General features: G+C 51.3%; 1 protein-coding gene across 2 annotated transcripts in view; it reads right to left on the bottom strand.

Annotated features, from left to right (window-relative positions):
• LRP1 (LDL receptor related protein 1) overlaps positions 1-13,838 on the bottom strand; it is a 187,191-nt gene that overhangs the window by 139,436 nt on the left and 33,917 nt on the right. For both annotated transcript variants that reach the window (XM_073318798.2, XM_073318799.2), the window contains exon 2: positions 5,275-5,397. In XM_073318798.2, the coding sequence (XP_073174899.1) occupies positions 5,275-5,397 (123 nt within the window). The remainder of the gene's footprint in view (positions 1-5,274; positions 5,398-13,838) is intronic.

The following is a 13,838-nucleotide window of genomic DNA, read 5'->3' as shown; positions in this document are numbered from 1 at the left end:
AGAAGGAGTTGCAAGCATGTTACAGTACAGGATTAAAACTCAAAAGGACCTTGACCATTTGGAGACTTGGTCTGAAATCAACATGATGAAACGTAATAAAGACAAGCGCAAAATCAAACGCACAAATGCAACATGGGGAATAACTGGCTAGACAGTCATACTGCTGAAAAGGTCCTGAGATTACAGTGGATCACAAATTGAACAGCCAAGAATGCGATGCACGTGTGGGAAAAGGACAATACCCTTCTAGGGTGTATTAACAGGAGGGTCGTACATAAGACTCGGGAGGTAACTGTCCCACTCTACGAGGCACTGGTGAGGCCCCAGCTGGAGTACTGTGGCCAGCGTTGGGCACCACGCTTAAAGAAAGATATGGACAAAGTGGAGAGAGTCCAGAGAAAAGCAACAAAAATGATCAAAGGTTGAGAAAACCTGACCTATGAGGAAAGGTTAAAATAACTGGGCAGTCTAGTCTTGACGAAAGATGACCCATAACGGTCTTCAACTACGTTAAGGGTGATCAAGTATTCTCCATGTCCACTGAAGGCAGGACAAGAAGCAATGGGCTTCTTCTTCTAGCTCCAGGTTAGATAGTAGGATCACTCTCTCTCGGGGGAGTTAAGCTCTGGAAGCTGAGTCCAACAGTCCCTGTTGCTGGAGGCTTTTGGTTGGACGAAGCCTGGTCAGGGCTGGTCTAGGTGACCTGGCCCAACACTGCTCTGATTCTACAATAGTCAAAAAAGCAAGAAAGAGAAAAGGGGGTGGGAAACGGAGGCAGAGAGAGAGAGGAAGAAACTTGCCCAAGGCCAGTGCCCAAGCTGGGAACGGCACTCGGGTTTAAATTCCATCCAGCGCTCTACCCACTAGACAGCCCTGCCCTTCCCGCTGTGGGATTATTTATACCCCCCGTTTGTGAGACAGAGAGCTGAGATCCAGAGAGAGATGAAGGCTCGAATTATCATTTATTTCCTGGCTTTGCCCAAGGTGACGCAGTGAGTCAGGGGCAGGCTGGGAACAGAAGCCCAGTCTTCTGCGTCCAGCCCACAGAGCAACCCGCCCCTGTTCCACACAGCCAGTCCTATCCCTATACCCGGTCTGCCTGTCCAACACGCCTTGCCCGAGATTTAAGGGCAGTTTATTCTTGGCTCTTTGTAATTCTGAAAAAAAATCAGATCTTGCTCATCCTAGAAGAAAAAGAAGGAAGCCACCGAAGATCTGGTTCCTGTTCTTCGCACCTCTACCACCAACCAGCATTACTTCTGCAACACAAGTCACCCAGCTCTCCAGCCAACTGCACAAAGTCTAACCAGTCCTGGGAAGAAACACTCCTGTTCTTTCTCAGTCAAGCGAATACATCCAAGGGATTCTTGCTAAGCGCAGAGAACACGTCTCCGGCAGGTCCCTGATGACGACAGGCTCAGGCTGCAAACAGAGGTCTCAACTGACAGCCAGAATTTTATTACAGAAGCTATGGGCCTGTTTCTCAGGATCAGGTGCCTCTCCATGGCTGGTGTATTAATTCTGCAACAGCTCTGCTCCCAGCCCCCAGCGTGGGGGGCAGGTCAGGGACTTGGCTGGAGCACACTGCATCATGGGTATTCTCAGCCCCCCATGACCTCTGGGAAACCGTGTGTAACCTGTCAGAGCAGCCTCGGGGCTCCACTCACTTACACTGAGGGCTGAGCGGAATGGGGGGAGCACAGAGATGGCTGAACGCCCTTCCCCAAGTGCAGGAACGGGATAGCTGAGATGCAGGGTTGAGAGCTGGCTGGAGGTGTACCAGGGGAGAGCAGCCAGTACTGCTGCTAACGTACGGCCCCTTTGCCTGCCCTCAGGCAAAGGAGTTGTGTAGGGGGAGCAGGTATCATCTGTGCTCAGCTGAGCTTCTCCAAGTAGGAGCAAAGCGCTGAGGTGCCCAAAGGGACGGGCTGGCCGTATCCAAGGTGGCTGCTGGGAAAGGAGGGGTTGAGGCAGGTTCCCCTAGCGATGCAACAGGACAGAGCCGTGAGGGGTAAGCGGCAGCCCGACCCCACGACCCCACAGGCCGCACGTCTTGCATAAGCTGAAGAAAGCCGCAGCGCAGAGCTAGGGCCCGGGCTGGCTCTGGCGAGAGAGAGGTCAGAGGACGGCACGGCCAGGACTGACGTCTTCGCTCACCCAACGCCGCTCGATACCACTCCAGGCTGTGGCTCAGTACTCAGCCCTGGAACCCCCCTTCCAGCCTTCCGCTCAACCGCTGCCACAGGAAGTGGTTGTGAGCAACAACCCAGTGCGGGGGTTGCGGTGAGCACCGGCCCAGAGGTGTCACTCAGGACAGGACGTAAATCGGCTCTGGTCTCTTGTTGATCCCCTGCCACTTTCTCTTTTTCGCACGTGTAGGTGTGTTTGTGAACACACACACACACACACACAATTCCAGTTCAGGAAACTGACCCTGGAATTAGACCTTAGAGGTCAGGGAAGGAATGAAACTCTCTGGCCTTGGTTACACAGGAGGCTAGGCTACATCGTAAAGACCCCTTTTCCCCCTTAAAAAACCTATTAATTTCACCACCTCCCAGGACTTTCTGGCCTGTACGGCTGCTGGGGCAGAAAGCCTGGCTCTCTCCCCCCAAGAGGTGGCTGCAGCTCGGAGGCATCTGTCCAACCCTTGCAGAGCCTACAGGACGGAAAAGCGTCTCTCAAAAAAGAAAAAAATCCCAAAGGGTTATTTTAGCCCGCTGAGGCGCTCATGGGTGCGTGGCGAGCTATGGATTTCTCAAGTTTATCCTCGTGGGAGGGCAAACGTTGGGTGGCCCGACCCCAAGGCTGGCAAACGAAGGTTTGGGAGAAAGGTTGAGAAGGAAAGTTTCAGGGAGCGCTGGAGGGTTTGCTGCATCTGTTCGGATGGATGAAAAGAGTCTGGTTAAAGGAGTACCAACAGGGCATGCAGAACGTCTACCAGGACGGATGTGTTCCAGAGGAAAAAGCCTCCAAGTTTAGCACAGGAATTTTCCAGGGCCGCCGAATGTTCTGAGCCAGAGAGCCCATCCCAGCCCTTTCGTCTTTTCTCCCTCCCATCAGGAGGTGGTTGCATCACTTTGCCTTAATAAATAACCTGAGTCAAAAGGCCGCTTCAGAAAGACCTTTATTTCATTTGGTGCAGCCAGGAACCGACTTCAGCGCTGGAGGCTAGGAGGATGGAAGGAGCCCAGAGGGCATTTGACATCTGAACCTGAAGTCAAAGGGATTTAGGCACCTAACACCCCACCCCACGCTTCGGGCTACTTTGAAAAGCCCACCCAGAGTCGTTACAAATTCAAAGAGATTTTACTGGCATGGCAAGTTACACACACATTTGCCAGAGTGTCAGGGGGAAAAGACAGACCAGCCCCGTGGGGTGTACGGCCCACTCAAGATGGGGCCACCCACTGTGTTTGTGGTTCAATCCCATTTGTCATTGAAGGTCTATTCCTGACACAGTAAAGCCTGGCTCTCAGCTAGAGCTCTCCATTGATAAAGCGCTTTGAGATCTATCAATGAGGTACCCATTTTACAGACAGGGAAACCGAGTCAGAGGGTGAGGAAGTGACTTGCCCAAGGTCTCCCAGCAGGCTGGTGATAGACCCAGGAACAGAGTCCAGATCTGCTGAATCCCAGACCAGCGTGCTATCCACTAGGCCATGCTCCTTCCCCCATGCTATGGAGCAGGATTGCTGTCTCTCTACGAAAAGGCACCACAAAGCTCTGTATGGTGGTATATACACACACACACAGGTACCATATCAGCAACGTAAGATCCCCTCCTAGACGCCCCCCCATCTTCCTGAACAATCGCCGTTTGTTGTTACTCTTTTTTCTTTGTGTTTCCTTAAGATCCAGCCTCCGCTGGGCCAGATATCTGACCGTTCCCATAAAGTCACCACAGCTCCACGCAGCTGCTGTGCAGCGAGGGGCCCGCCCGGCCTTTGCGGCTCAGGCAAAGGGACTTGATGGACCCAAAAACAAACACACAAATCTGGGAACTGCTATTTTGATTGTCCACAGGCTGTTCCCAACTCCAGGAAAATCTGTCCCTTTCCCCTCCAGACACAACCCCTTAAGTCTGCACCCAAGAGGGGCAGATTCCAGTTATCTTCCTGGCTGTAGCAGATTTACAAGCATATCCAACTCTCCCCAGGCCTGCCCCCCCCCGGTCTGTGTCAGCCTCTCTGCTCTTTGCTCCAGGGTACTCAGAGCTTGAAGCCTCAGAGATTCCTCCCCTGAGACCAGCGCTCCTCGCCAGCTGCAGGAAAGGACGGATGCAGCAAATGCCAAGGAGCACAACCCCTGTCAGAGTCATGCCTCTCAGCAACGGGGTTAAGATCATTGGAGTTTCTATATACACACACACACCCCGAAAGTGGGTGCCCCTTACCCAAACACCCCTTTCCCCCCCCCCACCCCACACACACCCAGTAAAGCAACCTACCAAACATTTCACGTTGAACTTTCTTTGCCAACGTTCCCCACTTCTGGGGTGAAGGAAAAGGCTCTACATTGGCCTGGCTCTGTTCCCTGCTAAAACTTTGGGAAGGGGGGGAACCCCTCAAGCACTGAAACAGTGGATTCCGACCAACTCCTAGTCAGCCGCTAAGGTTAACACCAAGATCCATAAAGCTAGGGGTCCAAGCTTCAGGACGCAAGCTCGTGCTACAAAGAGAGCCACATTCACACAGGTGGCAGCATGTTGCCTATGTGAACAAAACACGCCCCCCCACGCACCAGGCTAGAGAACTACATGCCTCAGTTCCTTCATCTCAAAACACCAACCAGCATTACTTCTGCAACACAAATAATCTATATGCCAAAGACAACAGTCCCACAAAGAGCCAAAAATGAAGGCCCCATTCAGATTATGCAGGCAGGAAGCATACAATGCTGCAGGGTTCTTTCCTTCCACTTAAATGGCTCTTGCTAAATCCTCTGTTTTCTGTTTCTTTTATTTCCAGCGTATAGCAATGCCAACAACGAAGGTGTACAGGGAGGTTCGCACATAACCGTGAGGCAGCAGGTCCCCTCAAAACACAGGGCATTTGAGAAGCAGGATATTGGGGGGTAGACAGACTGGACGGTTTATACATCTATTAACTTCCTGTCATATCTGCACTTGTAGATGTGGCAAATGAACAGTACTATAGAAAGAAAATGAATGAGGAAGGAAACTTTCATGTTGATGCCAGTTCCTAGAAGAAGCATGCAGTAGGCAAATATAAATTCAGACACACAATTAGCAGGAAAGAAAATGATACATACATATATCAGGAGATTCATCGGATCCGTCGGGGCAGTCTTTCTCTCCATCACATCTCCAGCCCTTAGATATGCACGTAACCTGATCTTTGCATGCAAACTGTTTAGGGCTACATGTCTTCGGTGCTACATAAGAGGAGAAATAAAACAACAATAACAATAAACATGATGAGTTTCTTCCCAAGACAAGTTATGAACAAGAAATTCTAGCTAGATTTGATTTGGGTTTTGTTGTTTTTTTAAGTCTCAGCAGAAGTTTTGCATGTAGCATCGGGGTCCATCTGTCTCGCTCCTAAGGAAAGAAGAGGATTTAAACAGAGGCATTAATTACAGCAGCTGGGATCCACGAGGCATTAGCAGATTTTAAAGATCATTTAACATGGATAAATTAGTGCTTGGGAGCCAAAGGTGGTTTATTTCTTTATGCTAGATAATGAAAACAAAGTTTAAACAACCCAGATGAGCGCAAACAGTAAGTAATTTTTTTTAGATCAGGAAGGTAGTTCAGCTGGTGACATTACTTGGGCTTGCAAAATTACATATTAGAGCACAATTCGCTTTCCAACAAGTCCTTTTTACACACACACACACACACACTCCCTCCCCACACTTCCCAGCTCTGTGCCTCAGTTTCCCACGTGTAAAAGGACTCATCTGTCCTGCAGTAGCACCCAGAGGCCTCATCTGAGACCATGGCCTATTCTAGTAGGCACTGGGCAGACACCTCGCGAGACGAGACAAAGAGTGGGGGGAAACTGAGGCATGGCCCAGGAAAGTGACGTGTCCAGCGTCACAGAGCTGGCGGGGTTGGGGATGGAACCCAGGAGCCCAGACTCGCAGTGCAGCACCCCACCCACCAGACGCTCCTCACCATTTTCCCTACCTCCCGGGGCTGAGGGGGTTTGAGGTGCTGCATCGCCACGGCAACAGCAGCCACTGGCGCGCCTAAACAGACAGGCCTCAAACTCCATCCTAGAGCAAACAGGCCCAGCACAGGGGGATTCAGACACGGCTGGGGCTGGGCGGGGGGAACCCCAGCATCCTATTGTCTTTGAAATCAGAGTTGCATCAGCGTATGGTACTTTTGGGCCCACCCTTAGCACGGCATCTGAGGCACAGAGGGACAAAGGCCCAGATCCTAGAGGTATTTAGACGCCGAATTCAATGGGAGTTTGGTGAATAAACATCCAGGTGACTTAATGTCATGCAGGAAAAGTGGGGACTTGACCCAAGGTGCAGGCTAGGCCCCCGGGTCAGCGAGCCAATGCCCCCAGCCACCCAGTATGGCGGACAGAAATCCTACCACCCCAGCTTTAGAAGATGAGCGACCATTAGACAGCGGCCTGATACTAGCAAGGAGGGGGAGAGGCAGAGCAGAGCAGACAGCTGGACAGAAATAAATATTTGGGAGCGGCTCGTTAGGTTTCACATGGAAGTGCCCGAAGATTCCCGCGTCTCTGCAGCACTCTGGGAATGCATATTTCTTCGGGACACTTGATGAGCTCTCGCTGGGAGCGGTTGTTGATATTTTCAAAGCAATTAAAAGCACAAGGGACCATTATGATCATCTAGACGGATTTTTATTGGGACGCGGAGGGGGAAGGTATTAAAGGTTAGGAGCTACCATGCCAAACGAACCCAAACTGAGTCCACATTCACGCTGGCAGGCGCTCTCTTTCAGGAGAAAGTCATGCACAGTGAAAAAGCAGCTCACTGCTAATAGTCGCCCAGAGACCACAGCTCAGAGCTTTCTTTAAAAATAAATAGATGGCAAAGAGAAGCGGACAATTAAAGACTCGTTACAATAAATTTTTTAAAAAAAGAGAGTCTGCTAAAATGCTCAGAGCAACGGCTGCGATAAGGAAGGGTCAGTATTTGAAGGCAATAAGGGTTTCGGTCTTGGGGCGGCTCTTTGGAGCGAGCTCATGTGAGGGCCAGTCCAGCAGGCTGAAACGCAGAGGGGGAATCTGACCGTCAGCAGGGTGGCTAATTCTCGCTGTTTTATGGTGAGTGTGGGGATGTTTGCTGGTTTTCTGGGCGTCCCGGGACCGAGAGAATCGCAGCTTTCAGAAAAGAAAAAGAAAAAGAAAAAGAAAAAGAAAAAGACCCCAGCGCGCCTGGTTGTAGAGAAAAAACAAAAGTGTGATCCAAACGGGCTGTAGGGGTATCTGTGCCCTGCCGTGAGCTTCCCAGCCTAAGGAGACAGGCTCCTGCTAGCAGGGTGCAGGTGAACATGCTAACAGCAGTGCAGACAGTGTGGCTCAAGCCAGAGCTTGGGCTCTAAAGCCCACCCATGGGTGCTGCCGCACCCCCTGGCTTGAAGTGGTTTACATCAGACACAAGGTTTAAAGTTTGGTTCAACGGCTCTCAGCCCCCACCCCAACCACATCCTGTAGCCTTGTGCTTTCAGCTGCGCAAGGCCCTGGTTCACTCCCTGGAGCCAGCCAAGACGGCAGCCTGAATTACCAGAAAAGGGTGTCTTTGAATGCTGACATGGGGGAACAGCCTGCATGCCAGCTGAACTAGCCCTGGAGGGTGTATTTCGCTCCTGGCCCCATTGCTAGCGTGGAAGTGACACAGGCTTTCCTCCTGCACCATACAGCTTCTTCCCGAAACGGGGGAGTGGAGAAAGAGAGTGAGGATGGAGCTGGAGTCTGGAAGGATTATTGGCTGCAACTGGAGTTAAAAGCACAGGGTAAGACCCTTCCTCATCTGGTTTGAAGAGCGAGGTCTCCGGGACGGGAACTGTCTCTGTGGGTCCGTGCAGCCACTACGCAAAAGGGGCCCTACTCTCGGTTAGGCAGCCTTCTTGGTCATTTCTAGGCATCTAGCAAGAGACCACAGTAATACAAATAACCTTCGCGCTCCCTGGCCTTGCATGGGGCACAGAGGGTGTAACTTCAGCGGCCCAACCGGGAACAGAATTGGGGTCTCCCAATCCAGTACCTGAACCCCGAGACCGTGCTGCTTTCGGACTAAAACGGGGACCCGGAGCGAGAGCCGGGCGCGGCTGCAGCACGTTGCAACGGGCGGACTGCGAGGATAGCGGCACAAGAGATGAAGACGAGTGAGAAAGATTCCCGGGGGGGCGGGGGTGAGGGCACAGTGAGGAAGGGTCACTGCTCTAACTGACTGGAAGGGAGATGAGACATGCACACAAGGGAAAATTCCCCGTTTTAATCTAGCCGGGTTCCTGGGCTCCCTTCCCGGCTCTGCCCCAAGCCAGCAGGGACAGGTCACTTGGCTCCTCAGTGCCCCACTTCGATGGGGATAACCCCCCTCCCGGCTCAGGAGGGTTGAGAGACTTTAAATACCGTTTGTGAAGTGCGGTACACCCCTCACCACCACAGCCTCCATCGACACAATAACGCTCCCCCAGTCACCCGCAGCAGGCTTGTACCTCGGTTCTGGAGCCCCAGGAGCAGAGAGCCTGAAAACAGAGCAAGAGGGTCTGGAAGCCAAGCGATGTTAATACCATCCAGAGGCCACATTAACAGTTATCTCCCCGATCCTGCTGTAGCGGGGGTGGGTTTGTAAAACAACAGACGTGCCCTGCATTGTTAAAGAGACAAGGCCAGTTCCAGTCCCACAAGGCCTAGGGTTAAAGTGCAACTAACATGGTCCAGGTCTTGCGCTGGGACCACCCGCCCCCACATCGGGGTGAGTTTCACCCTCCTACGGCTCCCGCCCCCCGTGCATCCTCCCATGCGCCCGTCTCCAAGCCAATTACATCTGGGAAGCGATACTGATGCAGTTGCTACGCGTGATGTGACTCATCGGCTGCCATTTAACGCCCAAGCCATCACCTCAGCGTCCCCGACGGACGCAGGGCACAGCACATCCATTTCCCTCCAGTGTGTGCGGCAAAGAGGCCCGCCTGGCCTCACTTTCCCCGCTTAGGTCTGTGCAAGGAACCACCAGCGTCCCCACAGGGATCCTGGAAGAAACAGCTGAGGGGAATGCAACGTAAATCTGTCGCTCCTGCAAAACCGTGAAGTTGGAAAGCCAGTTGGCCAAGGATAACGGAAATACTCCCCCACCCACCACCCAATGCATAATTAGTGCTCCTCTCCACAGGACGATATTCCAGAATAGCTTTTCCCAATTAACTATGCCCGACGAACTCCACATAGGGACACTTTTGCTCCCGATTAGCTTAATCCACTTTGGAAACGGATTAAACTACTTGGAATAAGGCTCTCTTTCCAGAATAAGAGCATCCGCACATGAAGTTCATCAGGAACAGTTAATCCTCTTTAACTAAGAAAGGTCGTGCTGGGTCAGACAAATGGCCCATCTAGCCCAGTACCCTGCCTTCTGACAGCGACCGGTTCAGACGCTTCAGAAGAAACAAACAGAACAGGGCAATTTCCAAGTGATCCATCCCGTCGTCCAGTCCCAGTTTCTGGCAGTTGTAGATTTAAGGACATCCAGAGCATGGGGACGCATCCCTGACGCTCATGGCTAACAGCCACCAATGGGCCTTTCCTCCATGAATGTATCCCTTTCTTTTTTGAACCCAGATATATTTTTGGCTTTCACAATGTCCCCTGGCAACGAGTTCCAGACAGGCCGACGGGGCGTTGTGTGAAGAAGCACTTCCTTTTATTTTTAAACCTGCTGCCTATTAAGTTCATCGGGTGACCTCAGTTTCCTTATTTCAGATTAGTTTCCATGTGTAGACAAGCTAAGTTTAGACTGCAGAACTCACTGCCACAGGATGCTGGTACAGCACCGCATTTAGCAAGAATCAAAGAGGGAACAGATATCCTGCCTCAGCATGGGGGAGACGGGGTGGACTACGTGATCTCTTCGGGACCCTTCCAGCCCTACACTTCTATGATTCCATGGACGAAATGAATATCCAGAGCAGTGAGAGTCCACGCTAGAAGCTGGGCAAGGGATATAAAACCTCATGCTTGTAAGATTGGAAGCTCTTTGGGGCAGGGGATATTTTTGCTCTATGTTCATTCAGCACCTGGAACCACAGGTTCCTAGCCCATGACTGTGTACTACCACAACACGCATAATTTCTAGGTTTTAAGCCACTGTCTAACTATTAGAGATTGAAGGAGACCTTTACGGGGACCCCCTTAGGAGACCTCTGCCCACAGCAAGGTTCTTACACTTTTCTCTGAAGCATCTGGCACTGCCATCGCTGGAAAGAAGCTCCAGGAGCAGATGGACCTCGGCTTTGATCCATTCGGGCAAGTCTTAGGAAACAAACACCGCCCTCAATGAAAAATACAAGCAAGAGAGAGACTATGGATCGCCAGACTGGATCAGAACCAAAGGCCACCTAGATAGAGTTCAGTTTCCTGCCTGACAGTAACCAGTACCAGATGCTCCAAAGGCAGGTCCAAGAAGCCATGTAGGAGGCAGCTCTGGAATAAGCCACCCCGTGGGACAGTTCCCTCCTGACCCCTACAGCCAGAGGTCGGCTCGTGCCCTGAAACAGGAGGGTTTGCAGTCCTGCCAAAGTTCTGGATTACTGTTCTAACTCCAGATGTTCTTGTGAGCCGTATAAATATCCCTAAACCTAGCACCGTGGCCTCAGGCTCCCCTCAAGTGCTTTCAGACAGGACAGGTTCCACTCCCTCTCACTCCTAACCCTGCTTAGCCAGGGGAGTTCACACCCCCGGGCATCCCAGCTCCACAAGCTTTTCAAACCCTAGGGAGCAGGGGAGGGGAATATAAACGCTTGCCCTGGATTTATTGCCCCTCTAACCCTCCCAGGCTTCTAGCAGGCTAGGCGTGACCTTCCACAGCACAGATCTATAAGGCCCAACCTCAGCCAGCATGCCCTCTCCCACCCCAGCCTTTCAAGGTAGCAGCTTCTTCACTCAACCTCAGCCAAGCTTGGCTTTGGAGATCTCCATTTGGTCTCTGTATCCCCCCCCCACACACACACACACACACTGCCCCCCAGCTCAAAAACTAGGGAGGAAGGAAATCCCTAGCAAGAGAAAGGTTAAATCCATAGCAAACATCAACTGGCCGCTCTGTAGTGGCTGTCAGGAGCCTTGGGGGCCAGTTTCCCATGGGAGGAGAAAGTGATGCAGATTCTGGGTATGTTCTTACCAGAGCTCATTTATGTGGCGCTATAGACATCAGTCCTGGAACAGAGGTGATCACAAACAACATGCAGCCATCCTCCTCTTTCGGGAATCCCAGCCCGAACACCTTGAATCGGCTCTGCCCCAAGAACCGGCTCTAGCATGATTCCAGCAGAGGGGGAAAAAATGACTCCTGCCACGTGCGACAGCACCCCAACAAAGAAACTGTAGCACGAAACTGACGCAGTGTGTCCCACGCAGCCTGAACATAGTTCACTCATGAGAAACAGAGCTGGTAAGGCTGTGGGTAACAACTCCACCCAGTGACTCCTACCAGGACAATACCTAGCACTTCACACATGCAACACCCTGTACAAACATTTAGACTGGGAAATTCAAGATGAGACTCGTCTAATTCTTCAGAACTAGTGGATCCAAGGAGGTGAAAATGCTTCTTCCAACCCTGGGAAACGACAGCAAGCATGCTACCTGAAGGCTAAAGGTATCCCTGTCCACGGTCGCATTTCAACCGGCAACCAGCCTGCATCCGAACCCAGTTCCACCACTAAAAACGTGAGCTCTGCTCACACGTGCGCGTCGCTGGGGTTTAAGATCATTTCAGCCTCTTATGCCACACAATGCTGGTATGTGTTTTCGAGAGAGCCTTTCACACCATCACTGTTCCTGGCAGCTTTGCAGACCAAAAGCAAGTTACAAAGACATTTTGGGGACAGCAAATAAAGCTCCGTTCTCGCTTTAGAAAATAAACTATTCAAGCGGCTTGATAATGTTACACTTTTTTCTTTTTTTGCAGGATGTTCTTGGCAAGTTAAAGGGGTCCCAGAAGTAAGCATGTCAAGGTGCCAGGTGGACAATCGGAGAAGGTAGCCATTGATGGAGCGTTTACAAAGAGCCAAGCTTTCCATTGAAATACGGGCAGACACAGCACTGGAAGGGGAGAGGAGAGCTCCAGCTTTGGGAAGAGAATAAAGGGCCCTTCATGCAGGATATAATGGCCGGCTCAGTGCGCAGGGACGGGACAGCTGCACAAGCCGTCGACGGAAAACATTTGCCTCTTTAGCAGTCAGCGGCCATCCCGCTAAAAAGAAAAGGCGAGCGAGTATTCCGGCAGGAAAGAAAGCCCCCTTTTCTCTAACAGCGCGACTCGGCCAGGCCCCATTCCCGGCAGCGGCTGATCAACACAGAGATGAAGAGACTCCAGCAAGGAAATGGAGGGGCAGTGTGGTCTAAAGGGTGGAGCACTAGATTGGGATTCTAGAGACCTGGGTTCCAATCCCTTCTCTGCCGCTGACTTCACACAAGTCATTTCCCTTCTCCGTGCCTCAGTTTTCCTGCCCATCAGTGTCTGCATTGTCGGCTCTTCAGCGTGGGAGCTGCCTCAGAACTAGGGGCCCTGATCACAGCTGTAACATGCACAATGACCCATCAGTGTACGCAATGAAAGGGCTAGAACGTCCCCAGCTGCGTTGATACTTAGATTGGAAGCTCTTTGGGAGCAGGGACTGCCTGTTTGTTCTGTGTTCGTACAGCGCCTGGCACCACAGGGTCCAGGTCTGTGACGCTCAGAGTCAACCGCTGCCGTTCAGTCTTAGAGGGGGCACACTTCCGTTGAGGGAAGGACGGATGGAGTCAGGATTAGAACTCGAGCAGCCGAAGGTATTTACCTGAGTGGCTCAATCCACTACACCACACTTGTTTGTGTTCGTGATGAGGATAAAGATGCCGTTTAAAAAAAAAAATACCCATTCAAGTTTTGGTCCAAGCATGAAACTGACACAGGAGTTTTAAACTGGTTGGAGAAGTGCAGAATAGAAGCTCTCAACCTCAGGTACAGACGCTGCAGTGATGAGGGCTGGCACAGAAACCTAGAGAGGTTTGAAGTAACCAGAAAGATCAATTTCTTGCTTAAGCGAGTCTTGCTTTCTTACTAAATCCTGCTTGGACTCTTCCTCTTTGGGGGAGGTAGCTGGTTTTAACTTTGCAAAGGAAACAGCACTGGCAATAAATATTGACTGGAATGAGCATGATTTGCAAAACAGATGTTCTTAGGGGAAAGAAAAAAAAAAATGAATCGACTCCACATTCCTTATGGGGTTTGGTTGGGTTGCTGGTTTTTTCCCTCTGTTTGCACTAGGGCACATGATCCAGCGCTTTGGAAGCCAGTCAAAAACCACTTATCTCCACCGCATACCCAGGGACAAGCAGCTCGCTCTGCATTCACTCCTGGGGCGGGTAGCTTGAGAAACGTGGTCAATCTGAATGGAAATTCTCTGCTCTGTTTTTCGCAGGGGGGAGGGGGGGGAAATCAGATGATCCCAAAAGGCTCTCACTGGGCCTTTAAAATAAATACCTACGAATCTATTCCCTCAAGCTACCTGCCTTTCAGAACAATGCCTTTCAGAACCACGGGGAAAGATACACTTTCTCCTCGTCTCTCGCTCTGTTTTCCAGCCTGATCATTTCAGTTTTATCCAGAATTCCGCTGCTACG

The sequence above is a fragment of the Lepidochelys kempii genome, chromosome 20 (genome assembly GCF_965140285.1).
Source record: "Lepidochelys kempii isolate rLepKem1 chromosome 20, rLepKem1.hap1, whole genome shotgun sequence".
In the NCBI taxonomy this organism is placed as follows: domain Eukaryota; kingdom Metazoa; phylum Chordata; order Testudines; family Cheloniidae; genus Lepidochelys; species Lepidochelys kempii.
Note: the sequence above shows the minus strand (reverse complement) of the source record. Positions and strands in the feature narration are given on the sequence as shown.